The sequence below is a fragment of the Sapajus apella genome, unplaced genomic scaffold, assembly GCF_009761245.1.
Source record: "Sapajus apella isolate SASKATOON/1434 unplaced genomic scaffold, GSC_monkey_1.0 scaffold114, whole genome shotgun sequence".
NCBI classification, from domain to species: Eukaryota; Metazoa; Chordata; class Mammalia; order Primates; family Cebidae; genus Sapajus; species Sapajus apella.
This window is the reverse complement of record NW_022437054.1, coordinates 4,887,438-4,911,555: the sequence shown is the minus strand read 5'-3', so window position 1 is coordinate 4,911,555 and position 24,118 is coordinate 4,887,438. Positions and strand designations below refer to the sequence as shown.

At 39.6% G+C, this 24,118-nt stretch overlaps 1 protein-coding gene across 3 annotated transcripts in view; it reads right to left on the bottom strand.

The window, feature by feature from the left end:
* The window catches only part of EEF1AKMT1 (EEF1A lysine methyltransferase 1), a 150,161-nt gene that overhangs the window by 52,702 nt on the left and 73,341 nt on the right, over positions 1 to 24,118 (bottom strand). For all 3 annotated transcript variants that reach the window (XM_032260131.1, XM_032260132.1, XM_032260130.1), the window contains exon 2: positions 10,741 to 10,903. In XM_032260131.1, the coding sequence (XP_032116022.1) occupies positions 10,741 to 10,884 (144 nt within the window). In that variant the 5' untranslated portion in view covers positions 10,885 to 10,903. The remainder of the gene's footprint in view (positions 1 to 10,740; positions 10,904 to 24,118) is intronic.

Below are 24,118 nucleotides of genomic sequence, written 5' to 3'. Positions count from 1 at the left end.
ACTGAACTGCCCTTCTTCCCTCACTCCAACCCATCAGGGCACAATGATAGATTTTGGCTCTCCTCATATTACTCCATAAAGATAAAGACACTCCTTTTTAAAGATATTTGAGCCGGGTGCAGTGGTGCGTGCCTGTAGTCCCAGCTACTCGGGAGGCTGAGGTGGGAGGATCGCTTGAGCCCAGGAGTTCTGGGCTGTAGTGCGCTATGCCGATTGGGTGTCTGCACTAAGTTCAGCATCAATATGGTGACCTCCCAGGAGTGGGGGACCACCAGGTTGCCTAAAGAGGGGTGAACCGGCCCAGGTCGGAAATGGAGCAGGTCAAAACTCCTGTGCTGATCAGTAGTGGGATTGCGCCTGTGAATAGCCACTGCACTCCAGCCTGGGCAACATAGCAAGACCCCATCTCTTAAAAAAATAAATAAATAAATAAATAAATAAAGATATTTGAAATATAATCTTATTCTGATTCTAAAGGAAAAGGAATAAGAACGAGAGTAACATTTAAATAAGATTTCACCACTGAGCACTGTGATGTGATTGTAGCAGTACAATGAATGGGTCCTCTGGTGTGCAACACAAGGCAATGAACCTCAGTACCCAAGGTAACCACGTACTCCTCAATTCACCAGTCAACTGACATTTCGTAAATGTAGTTTTTCAAGTACCACCATCACCAACCAATACAAGTTTGAACTGGACTTGAGACTCTCCTTGGGCAGTCATCATGATGTTCATTCCAGAAGCATCTTTGTGCCTATCAAACTGAGGAGAATCCTGCTCTTAATATGTTACATGAACATGGCTTTAAAAATTAATAGCACTACTAGGCTTATAAAGAAAAACAATAGTCTTCTATCCTATGACTGCTTGCCATTGACCTTCACTCCTCAGAAGCAAGCATTTTCAACTCTTGGCTCTTCCTCTGATCATTTGTCCTCACATCTCTAAATACTATGTTTTAAATGCTATTCCTTGATAATCCACCTTATATATACTATGTATTTATTGTGACACATGAGGATTTTGCTCTTATACACATCATTTACATTTCCTTCACCCTCCCAATATAGTTTTTTGGGTTATTTATTTATTTTTTTACTGAGACAGAGTCTCACTCTGTCACCCAGGCTGGAGTGCAGTGGCACGATCTTGCTCACTGCAACCTCTGCCTCCCAGGCTCAAGTTGTCCTCCCACCTCAGCCTCCCAAGTAGCTGGGATTACAGGCATGCACCACCATACCTGGCTAATTTTTGTATTTTGAGTAGACATGGGGTTTTGCCATGTTGGCTAGGCGGCTCTTGAACTCTTGACCTCAGGAGATCTGCACCCCCATAGGGCTCCCAAAGTGCTGGAATTACAGGCATGAGCCACCGTGCCTAGCCCCAATGTAGTTTTAAAGCAAGTTTTGTTTAGTTAGAATTCCGTGTCAGTGTGTTCATTACCAAGCCAAGTGGTATACTATAATTGTATTTCCTTTCAGTAGAATTTCTTTTTGTTTTTCCTAGAGCAAGTAAATGCGTGACTGTTTCATTTGCTTGGTTAGTTTGTATTTATCCCTAATTCTCCTAACGTCCTCTATTGGCCTTTCAATATAATTTTCCACATCGGATATCCTATGACTTTCATTCTTTCCCCTGATGATCTCCATCCTGGAACATGCCATCCTCCTACTGCAATCTGGATCCACTGCTCTCTAGACTTGCAGCACAACTGTTACACTGGGACATTCTATGTCACCATCATCCTGGGAATTCCCTCTCCTGCTATATGCATCAGATTTCCTCCTCCTTGGAGCTCAGGTATTCTTTCTTCTCACTTGCAGCAAACCCTCCTGCAGCTCGTGAGAAGGGCACAGGAGGGAAATGTAATGAGACTTGTAATATCTAAAATGTTTTTATTTTATCCTTACATGAGTAATAGGTTAGCTACATATAGAATTCTGGACTATAGTTTGGTGTGGTAGTATGTGTGTAATCCCAGCTACTCAGGAAGCTGAGTGGGAGGACTGCTTGAGCCCAGGAGTTTGAGACAAGCCTGGGTAACATAGTGAGACTCCATCTCAAAAAAAAAAAAAAAAAAAAAAAAAAAAGAAAAGAAAGAAAGAAAAGAAAATTCTAGGCTGAACAAAGTTTTCACTCAAAATATGGAAGCCATCATTCTATTTTTTAACATTTCTAATAAAGCTGTTGAGAAGTGCAATGTAATTCATAGTCCTGAGACTTTGTAGGAGACCTGTTTTTCTTCTGGAAGTAGACTAGGATCTTGTTTGTCATCTGTATCCATAATTTTCATAATCATCATAATCATGTGTCTTAGTGAGGGTCTTTGTTTCTTGCAACTTTCTGATATTATTTAAAGCTTTCCTTCCTTCTTCATTTTTTGTTCCATTTTTCTGGAATCTTATTTGTTGAACATTGAGCCTCCTGGATTTATCCACTAGTTTTCCAATGTCTTCTTTCCTAATTGCACATATTTATAGGGTACATGTGGTATTTTGTTACATGCACAGAATGTATAATAATCAAGTCAGAGTATTTAGGGTATCTATCACCTTGAGTATTTATCATGTGTTAGGAACACTTCAAGTCCTCTCTGCTAGCAATATTGCAATATACAATACACTGTTATGAACTATAGTCACCCTACTCTGCTCTAGAACATTAGATCTTATTCCTTCTATTTAACTATATGTTTGTACTCATTTACCAATCTCTTTTAATCACCCCCATCCCCACAACCCACACAACCTTCCCAGCCTGTGGTAACTATCATTCTATTCTCTATCTTTATGACATCAACATTTTTAGCCTTCATATGTAAAAACATGCAATATTTGTTTTTCTGTGCCTGGCTTATTTCATTTAACATAGTGACCTCCAGTTTCATCCATGTTGCTGCAAATGACATGATTTCACTGTCTTGTTTTTTATGGCTAAACAGCATTCCATTGTGTATATATACCACATTTTCATTATCCATTAATTTGTTGATGGACAGGTAGATTCCTCTCTTTGTTACTGTGAATAGTGCTGCAAGAAACATGAGAAAGCAGATACCTTTTTGATAATTTCTTTTCCTTTGAATAAATATTCAGTAGTGACATTGCTAGATCATATGGTAGTTCTGGTTTTAGTTTTTTGAGAAATCATCATACTGTTTTCCACAGAAGATACACTAATTTACATTCCCACCAACAGTGTATAAGAGTTCCCTTTTCTCCACACCTTTACCAGTATCTGCTATTTTTAATCTTTTAATAATAGCCATTCTGGAGTAATAATACATCTCAGTGTGGTTTTGACTTGCATTTCCCTAATGATTAGTAATGTTGAGCCTTTCCTCATATACCAGTTTTCCATTTGTATGTCTTCTTTTGAGAAATGTCTATTCAGATCCTTTGCCTGTATTAATGGGATTATTTGGTTTTTAAATTTTGCTTGAGGTTCTTATATATTCTACATATTAGTCCCTTGTCAGATCAATAATTTTCAAATATTGTATACTACTCAATGGGTTGCCTCTCCATTCTGATGTTTTCTTTGCTATGTAGGAGCATTTAAATTTCATATAGTTCCATTTGTCTATTTTTGTTTCTTGTACACTTTTGAAGTCTTAGCTAAAAAATGTTTGCCTAGACCAATGTTCTGAAGTGTGTCCCCTATGTTTTTTTCTAGAAGTCTTATAAAGTTTTAGGCCATATGCTTAAGTCTAATCCATCTTGAGATCACTTTTGCATATGGTAAGAGCTAGGGGTCCTGTTTCATTCTTCTGCATATGGATATCTAATATTCCTAGCACCACTTATTGAAGAGGGTGTCCATTCCCCAATGTATGTTCTTGGCACCTTTGTCAAAAATCAGTTGGCTATAGTTATGTGAATTAATTTCTGGGATCTCTATTCTGTTCCATTGGTCTATGTGTCTGTTTTAATACCTATATCATGCTGTTTTGGTTACTATAGCCTTGTAACATAATTTGAACTCAGGTAGTGTGATGCCTCCATCCTTGTTCTATTTGCTTAGGATTACTTTGGCCACTCAGGCTGTTTTTCGGTTCCATCGCCATTTCAAAACTTTTTTTCTGGGCCGGGCGCGGTGGCTCAAGCCTGTAATCCCAGCACTTTGGGAGGCCGAGGCGGGTGGATCACGAGGTCAAGAGATCGAGACCATCCTGGTCAACATGGTGAAACCCCGTCTCTACTAAAAATACAAAAAATTAGCTGGGCATGGTGGCACGTGCCTGTAATCCCAGCTACTCAGGAGGCTGAGGCAGGAGAATTGCCTGAATCCAGGAGGCGGAGGTTGCGGTGAGCCGAGATCGCGCCATTGCACTCCAGCCTGGGTAACGAGAGCGAAACTCTGTCTCAAAAAAAAAAAAACTTTTTTTCTATTTCTGTGAAAAATCACATTAGTATTGATAGGGATTGTAGTGAATATGTACATTGTTTTGGGTATAATGATCATTTTAACTATGATTATTCTTTCAATCCATGAGCATGGGATGTCTTTCCATTTGTTGCTGTCTTCAATTTCTTTCCTCAGAGTTTTGCAGTTTTCCTTGTAGACACCTTTCACCTCCTTGGTTAAATTTATTACTAGGTATTTCTTTTTTTGTAGCTATTGTAAATGGGATTGCTGTCTTGATTTCTTTCTCAGCTAGTTCATTAATGATGTATGGAAATGCTACTGATTTTTGTGTTGATTTTGTATCCTGCAACTTTACTGACTTTATAAGACCTAAAAGTTTTTTCCTGGAGTCTTTAGGTTTCTCTAGTTGTAAGATCATGTCATCTATAAAGTGGGACAATTTGACCTCCTATTTTCCAATTTAGATGTTTTTTATTTCTTTTTCCTGATTATCCTACTAAGGATTTCCAGTACTATGTTAAATAGCAGTGGTGGAAGTGGGCATGCTAATCTTGTTCCTGATCTTAGAGGAATGACTTTCAGCTTCTCCCCATTCAGTATGATGTTAGCTGTGGGTTTATCATATATAGCCTTTATTATGATGAGGTCTGTTCCTTTATGCCTAGTTTGTTGAGTATTTTTATCATGAAGGGATGTTGAATTTTTTAAAATGCTTTTTCTGCAGCTATTGAGATGATCATATAATATTTATTCTTCAGTTTATTGATGTGATGTATTATGTTTATTGATTTGCAGGTGTTAAACCTTCCTTGCATCTCTAGGATAAATAACACATGATCATGGTGTAATTTTTTCTTGATATACTATTAGATTCTATTTACTAGTATTTTATTGAGGATTTTTGTGTCTACATCTGGAATACTGGCCTATAATTTTCTTTATTTCTTACATACTGGTTTTGGTGTCAAGATAATGCTGGCCTCACAGAACGAGTTAGGGAGAATTCTCTCCACTTCAAACTTCTGGAATAATTTAAAGATAATTGGTATTGATAATTCTTTGTAAGTTTGGTAGAATTCTGCAGTAAACCCACCTGGTCCAGGATTTCAGTTGTAATGTCACCTTTCTGATTTTATTTATTTTTGTCTTTTTTCTCGGTTAGACTACCTAGTAGTTTACTAGCTTTGTCTATGTTTTTAAAAAGCCAACTTTTCACTGATCCTTTGAATTTTTTTTTTTATTCTCCATTTTGTTTAGTTCTGTCTGCTCTTTATTATTTCTTTCCTTCTACTGATTTTGGGACTGGTTTGTTCTTGCTTTTCTAGTTTCCTAAGGTGCATTGTTAGATTATTTATTTGAAACCTTCCTACTTCCTAGATATAGATGTTTATTGCTATAAACTTCACTCAGCACTGTTTTGGCTGTATTCCATGGGTTTTGGTATGTTATGCTTTGACTTTCCATTGTTTCAAAAAAATTTTTGATTTCCTCTTTAATTTCATCCCTGACCTAATGATCATTCAGGAGCATATTTAGATTTCCTGGATTTTTAGTTTCTGAAGTTCCTCCTGTCATTGATTTCTAGTTTTATTCTGTAATGGATACCTGACATTTCAATTTTTCAAAAATTGTTGAGACTTGTTTTCTGTCCTAACATATCCATCCTGGAGAATGTTCCATGTGATGATGAGAAGAAAGTATATTCTGTAGCTGTTGGACGATATGTTCTGTAAACATCTCTTAAGTCTATTTGGTCTAAAGTGCAGTTTAAATATAATGTTTCTTGGTTAATCGTCTATGTAGATGATCTCTCTAATGTTGGAGTATCCAGCTCTCACTGTATTGATGCCTATCTCTCCTTGTAGATGTAATGAGATCTGCTTTATATGTCAGGTGCTCCAGTGTTGGGTCCATATGTGTTTAGGACCATACACTCTAGCTGAATTCATCCCTTTATCATTATATAATAACCTAGTTTCTTTGTACTGTTTTTGACTTAAAATCTGCTTTATCTGATATAAGCATAGCTAGTGCTGCTTGCTTTTTATTTCCTTGTGCATGGAATATGTTTTTCCATCCCTTTACTTTCAGTCTGTATGTCTTTACAGGTGAGATGAGTTTCTTGTAGGCAGCATGTATGTGGATCAGGTTTTTTTTTTTTCTTTTTTTTTTCTGGTTCATGTTCTCTCATGAGGTTGCAAGGTTTCTTTCTTTAAATCTGTTTAGGCAGTCTCTATCTTCTAAGGGGAAAGTGTAATCCATTTACATTCAAGGTTGTCATTGATATGTGAGGGCTTATTCTTATCATTTTGTTAATTTATTTCTGATTGTCTTGTATATCCTTTGTTCCTTTCTTTCTCTCTTACTGTTTGTCATTATGGTTTGGTGGTTTTCTGTGTTTGCTTTACCAGTGAGTTTTATACTTTAGCATGTTTCCATGATGGTAGATTTCATCCTTTTAGTTCAATGCATAGGACTCCTTTAAGTATTTCTTTTTTTCTTTTCCCCATTTATTTATTTTATTGCATTTTAGGTTTTGGGGTACATGTGAAGAACATGCAAGATTGTTGCATAGGTACACACATGGCAGTGTGATTTGCTGCCTTCCTCTCCATCACCTACGCTTGGCATCTCTCCCCTTGCTATCTCTCGAGAACTCCTTTAAGTATTTCTTATAGGACTGGTCTAGAGGTGATGAATTTCCTTAGCTTTTACTTGTCTGGGAGTCTTGATTTCTCTTTCATTTATGAAGAACAATTTTGCTGAGTATACAATCTTTTGCTGGCTTTTTTTTTTCTTTCAGCACTTTGAATATATCACCCCATTCTTTCCTGGCATGTAAGATTTCTGCAGAGAATATGCTTAGTCTGATGAGGGTTCCCTTATAAGTGAATAGACACTTTTGTCTTTTTTTTTTTTTTTTTTAATCATTTCATCTTGGATTCATAATAAAATTGTCTTGCTGTTTTTAGAATTCTCTCTTTGCCTTTTGACTTCTGACAGTTTGACAATAATGTGCCATGAAGAAGACTTTTTTGAATTTAATCTGTCTGGGAATCGCTAAGCTTCCTGTATATGGATGTCTAAATCTCGTTAGACTTGGGGAAGTTTTCAGCTATTATTTCATTAAATAGGTTTTCTATCCCTTTTGTCCTCTCTTTGCCTTCTGGGACACTGAACATTTTTAAAAAGGTGGTCATGGTGGCTGATGCCTGTAATCCCAGCACTTCGGGAGGCCAAGGCAGGCAGATCACTTTGCGACCACGCTGGCCAACATGGTAAACCCTGTCTCTATCAAAAATACAAAAAATTACCCAGGCATGGTGCCTGTAGGCCAAGAAGCTGAGGCACAAGAATTGCTTGAACCCAGGAAGCACAGGTTTCAGTGAGCTGAAATTGCATCACTGCACTCCAGCCTGGGTGATAGAGATTCCACCTCAGAAAAAAAAGAAAATTACAAGAAAAATTGGCCACTTACGGAGTCCCGTACATTATGTAGGGGAAGATGTAGCCTGGCTGAGCAGGCCTGTACTCAGAACTCCTAGTGGTGGATGCAGGTGCTGGCTGTGGTTGGCAGGGTCAGGGTAATCCCCAGTTTCCTGGAAAAATGTTCAGGTTGGAACAGCAGTAGCTGTGCTGTTCTTAGGGAGGGTGATGTAGCTTTTAGTGGCAGCAGCCATAAACAGGAGGTTGGGAAATGAACACTTTAGCCCTAGTCACAGCTATAAGCAGGGTAGCCTTTCCTAAGGGTACGTTTAATTGTGCAGTGCTCCTGCTACTGAAGGCAGTGGGGTTGCTTGCCGCCAGTGGCTCACACTTCAGCTCTAGTGGCAGCAGACCAGAGCAGCCCAACTGAGTCTGGGGGAAGTCAATGGGGCTCCAGAGATGTGGAGATACAGGGGCTGTTGGGTGTCATGGCAGGATGCAGTCTTCTTGGGGCTGGGCTCTCAACATGGTGTCTTGTGTGGGACCTGGCATGTGCTCCCTTTCTGGTGCAATGCCATCGCATGGTCTCTAGGCAGCTCCCTATGTTTGTCTCAGGGCCTGCATGGGTCACAAGGGCTCTTCTGTGGATAGGACTGAAAAATCCATGGTGGGAATATAAACTGCTAGAAGTCACTCACTTAGCCTTTCCCCACACTGGGTAGCCTCTCCAGGATCCTAACTGATCCCTGTCAAGCAGGCTGCCTCGCTTCCTTTCCTTCCTCACCTTAGGTGTTTCCTGTCACTTCTCTGTTGAATTCCAGCATTCTCTCTAAGGTAATCTATTTGAAGTGAGAATATTGTCTCACTATTTTGGTTCTTTTTTGTTGACGAGGCAAGTACCCAATACCTCTAGTCAGACATCATGGCTAAATTTTGTCTGTCAGTTCTTACGCTTTCTACATTTTCTCAATTTTATAATCAAACCAAGCCAAAGTTTCAAAGTTAGAAAAGGTGTTAATTCTAAGCAGTGGGATTAGGACTAGTTTTTAGAATTAGAAAAAACGTACATAGAATTTTAAGAATTAAACAGAAGAAAAAAAGAAAAAGACCACCTCAAGAATAATGTAGTACTTCAAATTTCTTATATTTGTTATTTACAGAAGCATCAAGATAGAAGGTAAATAGACATAAAGAAGAGAAATAGTGAGAAAGAGGCCTTAAAATAAGTGGAACATGTGGAGTAAATGGAAAGAAACATGTTTATCACAGATAGTTTCAAACAGGGTAAACAGGAAAAGTTTATATAACTTAGAGATCCAAATTGGACACAAAATGTAAAGGACAATTAAAAAAAGATAAGCATGTAGAAGCTTCCTTTCAGTCGCAAAGTGTTGAAGATACACCTATCATCAAGGAGTAGTCACAGACAAACTTCAAACCTTGTCTGTTTCTTAACTATTTCCTTTAAAAATAAATAAATAAATTTAGGCGGGATGCAGTGGCTCACGCCTGTATTCCCAGCACTTTGAGAGGCTGAGGTGAGCAGATCACTAGGTCAGGAGTTCGAGACCAGCCTGACCAACATGGTGAAATCTTGTCTCTACTGAAAATACAAAAACTAGCCAGGCGTGGTGGCTCATGCCAGTAATCCTAGCCAATAGGGAAGCTGAGGTGGGAGAATCGTTGAACCAGAGAGTCGGAAGTTGCAGTGAGCTGAGATTGTGCCACTGCACTCCAGCCCGGGCGACAGAGTGAGACTCCATCTTAAAAAGATAAAAATAAATAAAATAAAACAAAAATTTATAGGTTCCAGGTCATGTTATGAGTCTCCTTCAACTCATTTTTTTCAAATCCCTATTGTAATTCAGACTATAAAAATATAATTGAAATATATATTATATACCAGAAGCTATTAATATCTTCTTTAAATCTCTTCTCATCAATTCTTCAATACCTGTTTTAGTTCCCCCATTTTTGGGCAATGATAATATTTTCTCTATCACCAGGATTTCTGGGATCCATAAAAACCAGTAGGGTGTATCTGTATCCAAGAATGAAGCAGAAGTTTGTGTTGGACATAATAAGGTATTATTGACAGAGGCAGACAAATGCCTATGCAGATGGGGTGGGTCCCCAGTAAAACCCCACCTCCAAGGCAAAGACAGTTTAAAGCCTGAAAGCCAAGCTACAAGTTAAATCCTTGGACCAGACTGAGAACTTGCCTTTCTGTTTGCACACTTTCCTCTGATTGTTCTCTGCCCTTTACCTATTTTATATATACGTACCCTTTCCTACTTGTTTTCTCCACACTGTTGTGCCCACCTTTGAGTGGTGCCTTCACTTTAACCTTTTTTGCATATTCACAAACCAGTCAGCACACACTCCCATTCTGAGTCCATAAAGGGCCCCAAACCCAGCCACATGGGGTAACCATCCCCCAACCCTGCATCCCCTCTCTACTGAAAGCAGTTTTCATTGCTCATTAAACTTCTTCCCTGCCTTCCTCACCCTCCAGTGTCCACCATATCCTCATTCTTCTTGGGCGCAGTACAAGAGCTTGGGAACTGCCGAACATGGGTACGAGCTATAACACAGGCAAGCTGGGGCACACCAGCATGGCTGAGCAAGGCCCGGCCGGGTGTTGCTAGCTGAGGGTCCCTGGCTTGCAAAGCAACCAAAAAGAAAAATCCTGCATCATTATCTCCTTATCTGAAAAACCCCATCTTCTGATCACCAACCAGCCTGATGGAATCAAGAACAGCTGCATTTACACCGTTCTAAAATGTTTACTGACTGCTTTCTGTCTTAGCTCCCATAGAGAAGTTCAGATCCCAAATAACAGGTGACAGAGATTCTGGTTTAAAGTGAGACAAACATTGGACTAAGGCATAGAGTAGGTTCCACATCAATTCTTCCTGATGGCTGTGAAATGTATTTACTTACCCAATTCTCTTCTATTATTCCAATGCTATATTTATCATCCTTGCCTGGGTCAATTTGTTGCTTTTTCTCAGCATAAAATTCCTGGAGAGCTGCTAAGGCGTGGGCAGAAAGCTGTGGTGTCTCATCATCTTCCAAATCACTCATTTCACAAGTTGTTTATAACCTGCAGATCAAGGAATACATGTTCTGTGCAGATTGTTTCCCTTCCCATCCAGTAATAATTTAATTTTTTTTTTTTATTTAACAGCAAGGATCCAAACTGAAGTGAGTTTCATACAAGTGTAAACCAAAAATAAAATTCTAAGGCCCCCAGCTGACTGAATAAATCCCTCTTCTGGGCCCAAGTAAACCTGAAAAACCAGTTCTGTCCACCATGGGAAGGACATGGCTCATTATACTCTTCTTTCTTTGGAATTCAGGCACAACTGATCAGTATAAACATTAAAACAGAGATCTTAAGAGTGACAAAACAGACTCTTTGTAGCAATAAGATAACAAATTCCAACCTGTTTCTTATAGTACACATGACAGATAACAGGCCCTGACAGAAGTTGAAGATTTTAGCCCAAAATATATTTTTGACCTATTTTGAAATGGCGCTGCAAAGCTGTCTCCTGTGGGGAATATCTACAACTACAGAGAATCCACTTTCCTTTCCAGGTCTTTTCCTGATCCAGGAGAGATTAATTAAGAGTCTGTCATCTTTTTTGATCTGATAGAAGCATGTAGCATCTAGTCTCTCTGAAGCCTGCTACCTGCAGGCTTCATCTACATAATAATAATAACCTTGGTCCTTAAAACCCCTTATCTTAATCCAGATCCTCCTTTCCATTGATTCCAAGATAGTAACTTAACTCTTTCAACCAACTGCCAATCAAAACAAATTTTTTTTTTTTTTGTTGAGATGGAGTGTCGCTCTTGTTACCCAGGCTGGAGTGCAATGGCGCGATCTCGGCTCACCGCAACCTCCGCCCCCTGGGTTCAAGCAATTCTCCTGCCTCAGCCTCCTAAGTAGCTGGGATTACAGGCACGCGCCACCATGCCTAGCTAATGTTTTGTAGTTTTAGTTGAGACGGGGTTTCACCATGTTGACCAGGATGGTCTCGATCTCTTGACCTCGTGATCCACCCACCTTGGCCTCCCAAAGTGCTGGGATTACAAGCGTGAGCCACCGCGCCCGGCCCAAAACAAATTTTTAATCTAACTATGAGCAGGAAGCCCTCCACTTCCAGTTATCCTACCTTTCTGGACCATACATGTATGTACCTTACACGTACTGTCTTATGTCTCCCTAAAACGTATAAAGCCAATTTCTTCCAAATAGTTTTATTTATATATACATCAAACAAATTATGGCATATAAATCATATATCAGTATTTTAGCTAGTTTATATATCCTCAGTATGAGAAACAGATGGTCAACATAAGAGTAAACAATGCTACCCAAAGCAATCAGATTCGATGCAATTCCTAACAAATTACAAATACCATTTCTCATAGAATTTTAAAAAAAATTATAAAATTCATATGGAACAAAAAAAGAGAATGAATAGACAAAGCAATCCTAAGCAAAAAAGAACAAAGCCAAAAGCATCCCATTACCTGACTTCAAACTGTACCACAAGGCTATATTAGATACAGTGAGTTCTACATTTCTCTTCAAAGAATTAGAATGTCAGTATGTTCAGTTATTTCTCCACCATTTTAAAGTTCTTCCTTTAAACGACTTCCTTGTAGTTTCAGTAAACAACCTTCTCCACCAGTTCTAATCAGTAGTTCACATCTTTCCCCCGGCCCCCAGCTCTATCCTGACTCATGCTGGTCACCTGCTTTGGTCACCTGCTCCAGTCACCTGCTCGGACCTAGGTCACCGCTGGCTACCTGCTGTGACCTGCCTGTAATCATCCTTCCCACCAAACCACTCACCCTGCCACTCCGGCCCATACCCCTGCTCTCTTGAAAACAGCCAATTGGGATTAGTCTAGCCTGTGTGGTCTAACTCTCATTAATAGGGAAAGGACACAGCAGTAGGGGTGAACCCTCTCAGAAATAAGTACCCCTTTTCCTCCCTTGTCTAAGTGTGGGCTCACCATTGCTCCATCTGTGAGCCGCCCTCTTCTATAGAAGTAAACTGCCTTGCTGAGAGAATTTATCTTTGAGTGCTATTTCTTCTGAGGCATCAAAATTTTACCTTTAATAATTCTGGTGGCCTGTATGGGGACAAACCATTCTCCACCGGGTGGTCTCAGGCATGAGGAGACACATCCCACCACTTCATTGCAGTGGCCTCAGGGGTAAGGAATTGAAACCTACCGAATGTCACAAACAAGCCCAGCCTCTCAGCAATGTGAGATAAAAAAAAAAAAAAAAAAAAAAAAAAAAAAAAAGCCTACAAATACCACAGCAACTAAGCAACTCCATGCACAGACCAAGAAAAAGACACCCCAGTAAAGTATTTCCTTGGTGGTTGAGACCAAGGTAAGAAAATCCCTGGGGGGTGGGGGGAGTAAATTATTCTTTGGTCAGAATGTACCAAGGCAAGAAAAGCTGTGGGGGGTGGGGGGGTGTTGTCTGCTCCTCAGAACTTTTAGTCTCTGGGGTAAAAGGGGAAGGCTTTTAAAAAAATTTTTAGAAAGCACAGAAGCCAAATACCAGGATCACTCAGCACATATTCAGTTCTTGTTAATCCCTGAAGCAGGGACTAATTTTGTTGGGGATGAATTTAATGCTAAAGTTAGGCATAGGTCTACAAATTAGCCCAAGAGGATTCCTCACCTCATTAAATCTACTCACCACTGCAAATGAAAAATATATTAATCCTAATGTCTAGTCTAAAGAAGGGAACCAAGGGAAACTATGAGTCTTTCCAATCCACATCAAGCTAAAGACCCCAGGAGAAGTAGTAAGAAGGAAGCAATACCCCATTCCCCTAGAGGGCAGGATAGGGTTGAAACCTATGATTGAAGGCTTTATTAAAGACGGGCTTCTTGAGCCTTGTATGTCCCCTTATAACACCCCAATACTGCTGGTCAAGAAATCAGACAGGTCATACTGGCTGGATTAGGACCTTAGAGCTATCAACCAAATTGTCCAGACTACCCACCCCATTGTCCCCAATCCTTACACCATTCTCAGCAAGATTCCATATAATCATCAATGGTTTACTGTAATAGATTTGAAGAATGCTTTTTGGCCACGTCCCCTAGCTGAAGATAGCTGAGATATATTTGCTTTTGAGTGGGAGGATCCCCATTCAGGGTGGAAACAACAATATCAATGGACAGTCTTGCCCCAAGGGGTCACAGATTCCCCTAATTTTTTTGGCCAAATCATAGAACAAGTATTAGAAAAGGTTGTCATCCCAGAGTAAATATGCATTCTCCAGTACGTGGATGATCTTATATCTGGTGAAGACATAGAGAAGGTAACTAACTTCTCTACACATACTCTTAACCATCTGCAGTTTGAGGGGCCATGAGTCTCAAAAAGAAAGCTTCAGTATGTGGAGCCCAAAGTTAAATATTTAGGCCACTTAGTAAGTGCAGGGAGCGAAGAATAGGGCCTGAACAAGTTGAGGGAATCGTGTCCCTACACTTGCCTCAAACTAAACAAGAACTCAGGAAACTTTTAGGATTAGTTGGATGCTGCCACTTATGGATTGACTCATATGCACTACACAGTAAATTGTTTTTGTTTTGTTTTGTTTTTGTTGTTGTTGTTATTGTTGTTGTTTTTTTTGAGACGGAGTTTCACTCTTGTTACCCAGGCTGGAGTGCAATGGCGCAATCTCTGCTCACCGCAACCTCCGCGTCCTGGGTTCAGACAATTCTCCTGCCTCAGCCTCCTCAGTAGCTGGGATTACAGGCATGCGCCACCATGCCCAGCTAATTTTTTGTATTTTTAGTAGAGACGGGGTTTCACCATGTTGACCAGGATGGTCTCGATCTCTTGACCTCGTGATCCACCCGCCTCGGCCTCCCAAAGTACTGGGATTACAGGCGTGAGCCACCGCGCCCGGCCCACAGTAAATTGTTATATCAAAAACTTGCCCAGGAGAAGCCTGACCATCTCCTATGGACTTCTGAGGAAGATGATCAAGTCCAAAGGCTGGAAGACTCATAACTGCCCCTGTTTTAGCCTTACCCTCCCTAGAAAAGCCGTCGCATCTTTTTGTCAACGTGGACAGTAGAGTAGCTTTAGGAGTGCTTACTCAAGAACATGGAGGCTGCTGGGAGCCCGTGGCCTTCATGTCAAAGGTCTTAGATCCAGTCACTTGTGGATGGTCTCAATGCATCCAATCCATTGCAACTATGGCAATATTAGTCAAAGAAAGTGGAAAGTTAACCTCTGGAGGAAAATTGACAGTAAACACCTCCCACCAAGTCAGAACTATCTTAAACCAGAAAATAGGAAGATGGCTTACTGACTCAAGAATCTTAAAGTATGAGGCCATTCTGTTAGATGATTTAACATTAACCACTGATAATTCACTCAACCCAGCAGTTTTCCTAAAGGAGAGAGAGCACACATGTTTGGTTTTAATTGATTACCATACAAAGTTTGACCAGACCTTGGAGAAATTCCCTTGAGGACTGGACAGCACCTATTCATAGACGGTTCCTCCCAGGTGATTGAGGGAAAAAGACACAATGGGTATTCAGTAATTGACAGAGAAACTCTTATAGAAATAGAGTCAGGAAGACTGCCTAACAGTTGGTCTGCTCAAACGTGTAAGCTGTTTGCACTTAGCCAATCCTTAAACTATTTACAGAGCCAGAAAGGAAGCATTTATATGGATTCCAAGTGTGCCTTTGGAGTGACCCATACATTTGGAAAAATTTGGACTGAACAAGGTCTCATTAATAGTAAAGGTCAAGACCTTTTTCAAAAGAAGCTAATCACCCAAGCATTGAATAATCTTCAGTTGCTGGAAGAAATAGCTATTGTCCATGCTCCTGGACACCAGAAAAGGCTTTCTTTTGAAAGTCTAGGAAATAACCTGGCAGATCAGACAGCTAAGCTGGCTGCTGTTTCTTCGGAAATGCATATTTTTCACTTAACTCCCTACCTCCCTCCTCCTACCATAATCCCCATTTTCTCTTCCACTGAAAAAGAAAATTTAATAAGAATAGGCACTAAAGAGAATTCAGAAGGAAAATGGATATTGCCAGACCAGAGAGAAATGCTATCTTATGAGGAAAATCCTATCTCAACCACATCAAGGAACCCCCCACTGGGGGTTCCAGCCCATGTGCAATGCAATTCTCAGAGTTCATGGCTGTATAGAAATGTATACCCTGGCCAAACAGGTTACAGATAGTTGCTTAGTATGTAAGAAAACTAATAAACTGTAAAAAGATTACCTCTTGTGGGGGAGGGAATCCAGGCTTAAGGCCATTCCAAAGTATCCAAGTTGATTACACAGAAATGCCTCTGATAGACCATCTAAAATATTTACTAGTGATAGTAGATCACCTCACTCACTGGGTTGAAGCTATCCCCTTTTCAAATGCAACAGCCAATAATGTAGTCAAGGCCCTAACTGAAAATAAAGTACCCAGGTTTGGACTAACAGAAAATATTGACTCTGAAAATGGAATTCATTTCACCGCAGACAGCATTAAAAAGTTATCCCAAACATTAGACATTAGATGAGAATACCGTATTCCCTGGCACCCACCTTTATCAGGGAGAGCAGAAAGAATGAATCAGACTTTAAAGAGCCACTTAACCAAATTAGTCTTAGAGACTCAGTTACCATGGACCAAGTGCCTTCCTATTGCCCTGCTGAGAATCCAAACTGCCCGGTGGTAAGATATTGGTCTTTCTCCTTATGAGATGCTCTACAGATCGCCTTATTTACACTCCACTGCTGACATTCCTACCTTCGAAACAAAAAAATCAATTCCTTAAAAATTATATACTTGGTCTACCTTCTACTTTCTCTTCTCTTAAAACTAAAGGCCTTTTAACACAGGCGCTGCCCCTAGACTTCCCGGTGCATCAACATCAGCCTGGGGAAGGGAAGAGAAGCTCAAGCTGGCCTGGGAAGGACCTTACTTAGTGCTCCTAACTACTGAAACCACAGTCCAGTCAGCAGAGAGAGGATGGATGCATCACACCTGAGTCAAGAAAGTACCGCCCCCTTTGGAGTCCTGGGCCACAGTTCCAGGGGAAAGCCTACCAAACTAACGCTAAGAAAAATTTAACTCTCTTTCATCTATTCTATTACTCTCTCTTCTTTCCTTGCTCTATTGCTGACCACCTGGTTAATGTAACCCAGTCAATTTCGACTCAAGCTATTACATTTGATGCTTGCCTTTTTATACCCTGTGGGGACTTATGGACTGCTCCAACCAGCAGTTGTAATTTCCTAAAACCATACATTCACTTTACTAAAGGAACAGCTTCCCTTAACTGTCAGCTAAACCAGTGCAATCCTATTATCTCAAACCCTCAAAGTTCTTCCTCTTCTCTAAGCTGGTTCCCTTCACTAAGCTGGTTTTATGGTACGGGGACTGAGGTTTCAGGAAAAGCCCCTATCGGATCTTTTAGGACACTTTCATTGATCCCTCACTGCCTACACCTTGCCCTAAGCCTTCTTCCAAAACCTCTCACGATGAAACAATTGTTCCTCCTCTATTTAATGACAAGGCCAAGGCAGCTATTGTAGAAGTTAAAGACTTAAAACAAACTTTGGCAGTCAAGACAGGACATCAAGATGCAAATGCCTGGTTGGAATGGATCAAATATTCCGTCTGCATGTTAAACAAAAGCAATCATTATGCTGTGCGCAGGGCAGGCCAGAGGCCCAGATAGTCCCCTTTCCACTATGATGGTCCTCCGGCCATGGGCTAAGCATGGGCTGTAACATAGCTCTTTTCCAGGATTCTACAGCCTGGGGCAACAAGTTGTGCCAAGCTCTCTCTCTCTCTGCTATATCCCGAAATTCAATACCCTGCAGGTCAGCCCCCAAGGGCCATCCAGCTTCTGTCTCCAGATACTAAGTTCACTTCGTGTCTCTCACGACCAGGAGGAAACTTAGCATTCCTTGGAGACCTAAAGGGATGCAGTGAGCTTAAGACTTTTCAAGAGCTTACTAATCAATCCACGAGCAGACGTGTGGTGGTATTGGGGTGGATCTTTCCTGGACACTCTGCTAAGTAACCAGAGTGACACTTGCGCTCTAGTCCAACTGGCTATCCCTTTTACACTGGCATTTCATCAACCAGAGGAAGGAAAAATACATCGTGAAGCAAGAGAAACCCCTCATGGGTCTTTCAACTCTCATGTCTATTTTGATGCAATTGGAGTCCCACGAGGAGTACAAGATAAATTTAAAGCCCGAGATCAAATAGCTGCAAGATTTTAGTCAATATTTTGGTGGGTGGCAATTAATAAAAATGTCAATTGGGTAAATTACATTTATCACAACCAACAGTGGTTTATTAGCTGCACTAGAGATGCTGTTAAAGGAGTAGCTGAACAATTAGGGGCTGCTAGCCAGATGGCTTGGGAAAACAGAATAGCCTTAGACATAATGTTGGCAGAAAGAGGAGGAGTTTGTGTCATGATTAAAACTCAGTGTTGTACCTTCATCACAAACAATACCGCCCCTGATGGAAGTATAACAAAGGCATTGCAAGGTCTGATTGCTCTGTCCAGTGAGTTAGCCAACAACTCGAGGGTAAATGACCCCTTCACAGAGTGGCTAGAAAAATGGTTCAGTAAATGGAAAGGAATCATAGCCTCAGTTCTTACTTCTCTCACAGCCGCAGTGGGTGTACTCATCCTTGTCGGGTGTTGTGTCATACCGTGCATGCGTGGGTTGGTGCAGAGACTCATAAAAGCAACACTTACCAAAACCTCCCTTAACTATCCCCCACCTTATTCAGAGAAGCTTCTTCTTTTAGAAAATCAAGCAGAACAACTAAGCCAAGACATGTTAAGGAAGTTTGAAGAGAAAGAGCTGTAAGGAGAATTCAAGAGGAGGGAATTATTAGATACAATGAGCTCTAAATTTCTCTTCAAAGCATCAGTGTGTCAGTATGTTCAGTTATTTGTCCTCCATTTTAAAGTTTAGCTTCCTTGTAGTTTCAATAAACAACCTTCTCCACCGGTTCTGATCAGTAGTTCACATCGTTCCCCCGGCCCCCAGCTCCATCCTGACTCATCCTGGTCACCTGCTTCGGTCACCTGCTCCAGTCACCTGCTTTGACCTAGGTCACCCCTGGCAACCTGCTCTGACCTGCTCGTAACCATCCTTCCTGCCAAACCACCCCCGCTGCCACTCAAGCTAGTACCCCTGCTCTCTTTAAAATAGCCAATCGGGATTAGTCTAGTCTGTGCGGTCTAACCCTAGCCAGTAAGAGAATGACACAGGAGTAGAGGTGACTCCTATCAGGAATAAGTACCCCTTTTCTGCCCTTATCCAAGTATGCACTCACCATTGCTCCATCTGTGAGCCGCACCTTACTACAGAAGTAAACGGCCTTGCTGAGAAGATTTACTTGCGAGTGGTATTTCTTTTGCAGCATCAAAATTTTACTTATAACAGCTATAATAACTAAAACAGCATGGTACAGGTAAAAAACCAGATACATAATCAATGAAATAGAATACAGAACCTAGAAATAAAGCCACACATATCCAATCAACTGGTCTTCAACCAAGTCAACAAAAATAAACAATGGGGAAAGGATATTCTATTCAATAAATGGTGCTGGGAAAACTAGCTAGTCATTTGCAGAAAAGTAAAACTGGACACCTACCTCTTACTAGATACAAAAATTAACTCAAGATATATTAAAGACTGAAATGTAAGAACTCAAACTATAAAAACTCAAGGAGAAAACCTAAGAAAAACTCTTTTGGACACTGGCTTAGGAAAAGAATTTATGACTATGACCTCAAAAGTAATTGCAACAAAACCAAAAATTGACAATGGGACTTAAAGAGCTCTGCACAGCAAAAGCAACAATCAGCTGAGTAAACAGACAATCTACAGTATGGGAAAAAAATATTTGCAAGCTATGCATCCAACAAAGGACGAAAATACAGAATCTACAAGAAACTTAATTAAATGAACAAGAAAAAAAAAAAGACTCCTATTAAAAAGTGGGCAAAGGACACGATCAAAAGAAGACATACAAGTGGCCAAGAAACATGAAAATATGCTCAGCATCACTAATTATCAGAGAAGTACAAATTAAAATCACAATGATATGCTATCTCACACCAGTCAGAATGGCTATTACCAAAAAGTCAAAAAATAACAGAAGTTGGCAAAGATATGGAGAAAGGGGAATGCTTATACATTGTTGGTATGAATGTAAATTAGATCAATCCTATGGAAAACAAAAAGACACCTGTACTTTGTTTATTGCAGGACTAGTCACAATAGGAAAGCCATAAAATCGACCTAAGTATCTTATCAATAACGGGCTGGATAAAGAAAATCTGGCACATATACAACATGGAACAGTACACAGCCATAAAAAGGAGTGAGATCATGACCTTTGCAGCAACATGGATGCAGCTAGAGGCCATTATCCTACGTGAATTAAGAGAAATGGAAAACCAAATACCACATGCTCTCACTCGTAAATGGGAGCTAACAAATGGGTATAAGCAGACATAAAGACAGAAATAATAGATACTGGGGACTCCAAAAGAAGAGTGGGAAAGAGTGAGGTAAGGACTGAAAAACTACCTATCAGATACTATGTTCAATGCTGGGTGATGGGTTCACTAGAAACCCAAACACCAGCATCGCGCAATATACCCACGTAAAAAAACCTGAACAAGGTATGCCCTGAATCTAAAATTAAAAATAAAAGTTTTTAAAATTAAAAAATATACATATTCTAAAAAATAAAAATTAAAAAGAATATAAAGACAAAACAAGTAAATCAAAATAATGGAAATACTTAATGCTGATGAGAATGTAGCAATATTGGTATACTCTCTAATTTAGATAACAATATAAATTGGCATAATCTTTTGGAAAGGAATCTGATAATTTGGACATAAATATTTCTACTTTCAACCCCAATTCTCATTCCTAAACTTTATACTCTGAAATAATTAGATTCACAGGAAGTTGCAAAAACGATGGAGATCCCATGTATCTTTCCACCTATTTTTCCACAATGATAACAACTTATATAACTATAATGCAATGTCAAACCAGGAAATTAAGAGTACAATCCACAGAGCTCGTTCAGTTCACCAGTTTTACACACATTCATTTTCACATGTGTGTGCACATGTGTACAGTTCTATATGCTATCACATGTATAGATTCATGAAACACTTCTGTGGATAAGAGAGAGAATATTTCAGCATCACAGAGATTAGTTGTACTATCTTTTAAAGTCATTCCCATCCTCTCCCACTTCACCCTCCATTCTTAACCCCTGCAAAGCATGGATCTGTTCTCCATTTCAATAATTTTGTCACTTCAATAATTTTAGATAAATGGAATCACACATTACATAACTTGAGATTTTCATTTTTCACTCATCTTGGTTTAAAATTTAACTAGGTTGTTGTATCAATAGTTCATTCCTTTTTATTGATGAGTAGTAATCCATAGTATAGCCACACTTTACTTAACCATTCACCCACTAAAACATTTGGGTTGTTTCTAATTTTAAGCTATTACAAACGGAGCTGCTGTGAACACTCCTGTACATTGTATAGGAATTTTCATTTCTCTGGATAAATGCTCACGAGTATGATGTTGGATTTTATGGTTAGAATGTGTTTATTTTGAGAACATCAAAAAACTTATTTCATGATGATAGATTATAAAAGAAAATTTCATCAAATGAAGAACTGAATCCCTGTACTATGAAGTTTACTGTGGCCAGAGAAGACAGGATTCTCTTTGCAATCATGTAGCTTGTTTTTGAAATGCCTCTTGAAGTGAAATGTGCAAATTTTAAAACATCTCTGTTGAGATATTTTCACATATCATACAATTCATCTATTTAAAGTATACCATTCAGGTGGAATATGGTGGCTCATGCTTGTAATCCTAGAAATTTGGGAGGCTGAAGCAGGAGGATCACTTGACCCTAGGAGCTCAACACCAGCCTGGGAAATTCAGTTAGACCATCTTTCTACAAAAATGTTTTTAAAAATTAGCTGAATGTGATGGCATGTGCCTGTAGACCCAGCTACATGGGAGGCTGAGGTGGCAGGACTGCTTCAGTCTGGAAGCATAAGTTGCAGTGAGCCCAGATCATACCACTGCACTCCAGCCTGGGCAACAGTACAAGACGCTGTCTCAAAAAAATAAAGATTTTTTAAAAATTGTATAATTCAATGATTTTTTGTATATTCAGAGTTGTGGAACCATCACTATAATCAAATTTTAGAACATTTTCAAAACTCCCAAAAGACATCCCATGCCTATTAGCAGTGCATCCCTATCTCCCCATCCACACTTAGCCCTAGGCAACTACTAACCTACTTTGTCTCTATGTATTTGGTTATTCTGGACATAACAAAATCCCATCTACAAATGGAATCATATAATATGCAGTCTTTCTTTAGATGGTTCTGTTCTGTTTAGTTTTAAGCAACTGCCAAACTTTTTTTTTTTTAATGTACCATTTTACATTCCCTCCAGCAGTACCTGAGAGATCCAGTTCCTTTGCATCCTCACTAGGATTTGGTATTTATTTTAGCTGTCTCAATATGTGTGTAGTGCTATTCCATGGCAGTGTTAATTCGCATTTCCTGAGTACTTAATGTTGAACATGTTTTCACATTCATATTTGCCATCTGTTTTTATCTCTCGTGAAATTTCTGCTCATGTCTCTTGCTATATAGCACAATATATCATTTTCTTTTACAGACCTTGCATTTGGTGCTAAGAAGGATTTGTCAACCACTGGGTGCCAAAGAAGTTTTTTTGTTTGAGACAGAATCTCACTGTCTCCCAGGCTGGAGCAATCTTGGCTCACTGCAACCTCTGCCTCCCGGGTTCAAGTGATTCTCTTGCCTCAGCCTCCCAAGTAGCTGGGATTACAGGCGTGTGCCACGACACCTGGCTAATTTTTATACTTTTGGTGGAGACAGGGTTTTGCCATGTTGGCAGGCTGGTCTCAAACTCCTGTCCTCAGGTGATCTGCCGGCCTTTGCCTTCCAAAGTGCTGGGACTACAAGCATGAACCACTGCATTTGGCCCCAAGGAAGTTTTATGTAAAACTTATTCTATTACGTTATAGAACTTTATATTTTAACCTATGATTCATTTTGAATTAATTACTATTCACATAAGACAAAGTTTTAGGTCAAGTTCTTTTTTGCTGTTGTTACTGTGTGCAGATGTGCAATTGCTCCAACATTTGTGGAGAAGGCTATATTTGAAATTGCATTTTCACCTTTGCCAAAAATCAGTTAGGCACATTTGTATAGGTCTATTTCTGGGTTCTCTATTCTGTCCCATTAATCTGTGTCTACTCTGAACATACCATTCTTGATGACTGAAGTAGAATATTGAGTCTTAAAATCAGATGGCATGATTCTTCATATTTTACTTTTCTTATTCAAAAAATGTTTTAATCTAGTTCCTTTGCCTTTCTATATAAAGTTTAGAATATAAACTTGTGTATAGCTACAAAAAAAATTCCTGGGAATTTGATAAACACTGTGTTAAACCTGTATATCAATTTAGAGAGAATTGACATCTTTATTGTTTTGAGTCTTTCAATCCATAAAACATGGCACATCTCTCCATTTATTTAGTTCATCTTTTATTTATTTCATCAGTCTTTTATAATTTTCAACACACAGGTCCTACACATGATTTGTTAGACTTACTCCTATTTAGTTTAAGGGATCAGGGGGAGGTGGCAATTGTAAATGAATTTTCAAATTTGATTCAATGTGTTAAATGTTTATATATAAAAATACTGATTTTTGTGTTTTGATGTATCCTGCAATCAGGATGAACTCTTACATTATTTCCAGTAGATCCCTTAGAGATTCCTTGGATTTTTATACTTAGAAAATCATCTCTGTAAACAAACCATTTTATTTATTCCTTTCCAATTTAGATTCCATTTATTTCCTCTTCTTACCTTATTGCACTAGCTAGGACTTTTTTTTCTTTTTTGAGACGGAGACTCACTGTCGCTCAGGCTGGAGTGCAATGGCGCAATCTCGGCTCACTGCAACCTTCACCTCCCAGGTTCAAGTGATTCTCCCTGCATCAACCTCTTGAGTAGCTGGGATTGCAGGCACCCAACACCATGCCTGGCTAATTTTTTTCTTCTTTTTTTAATTGTATTTGGGCTCTGGTGTACATGTGTACATCCTGCACCGTGCAGGATTGTTGCATAGGTACATACATGCCATGGTGGTT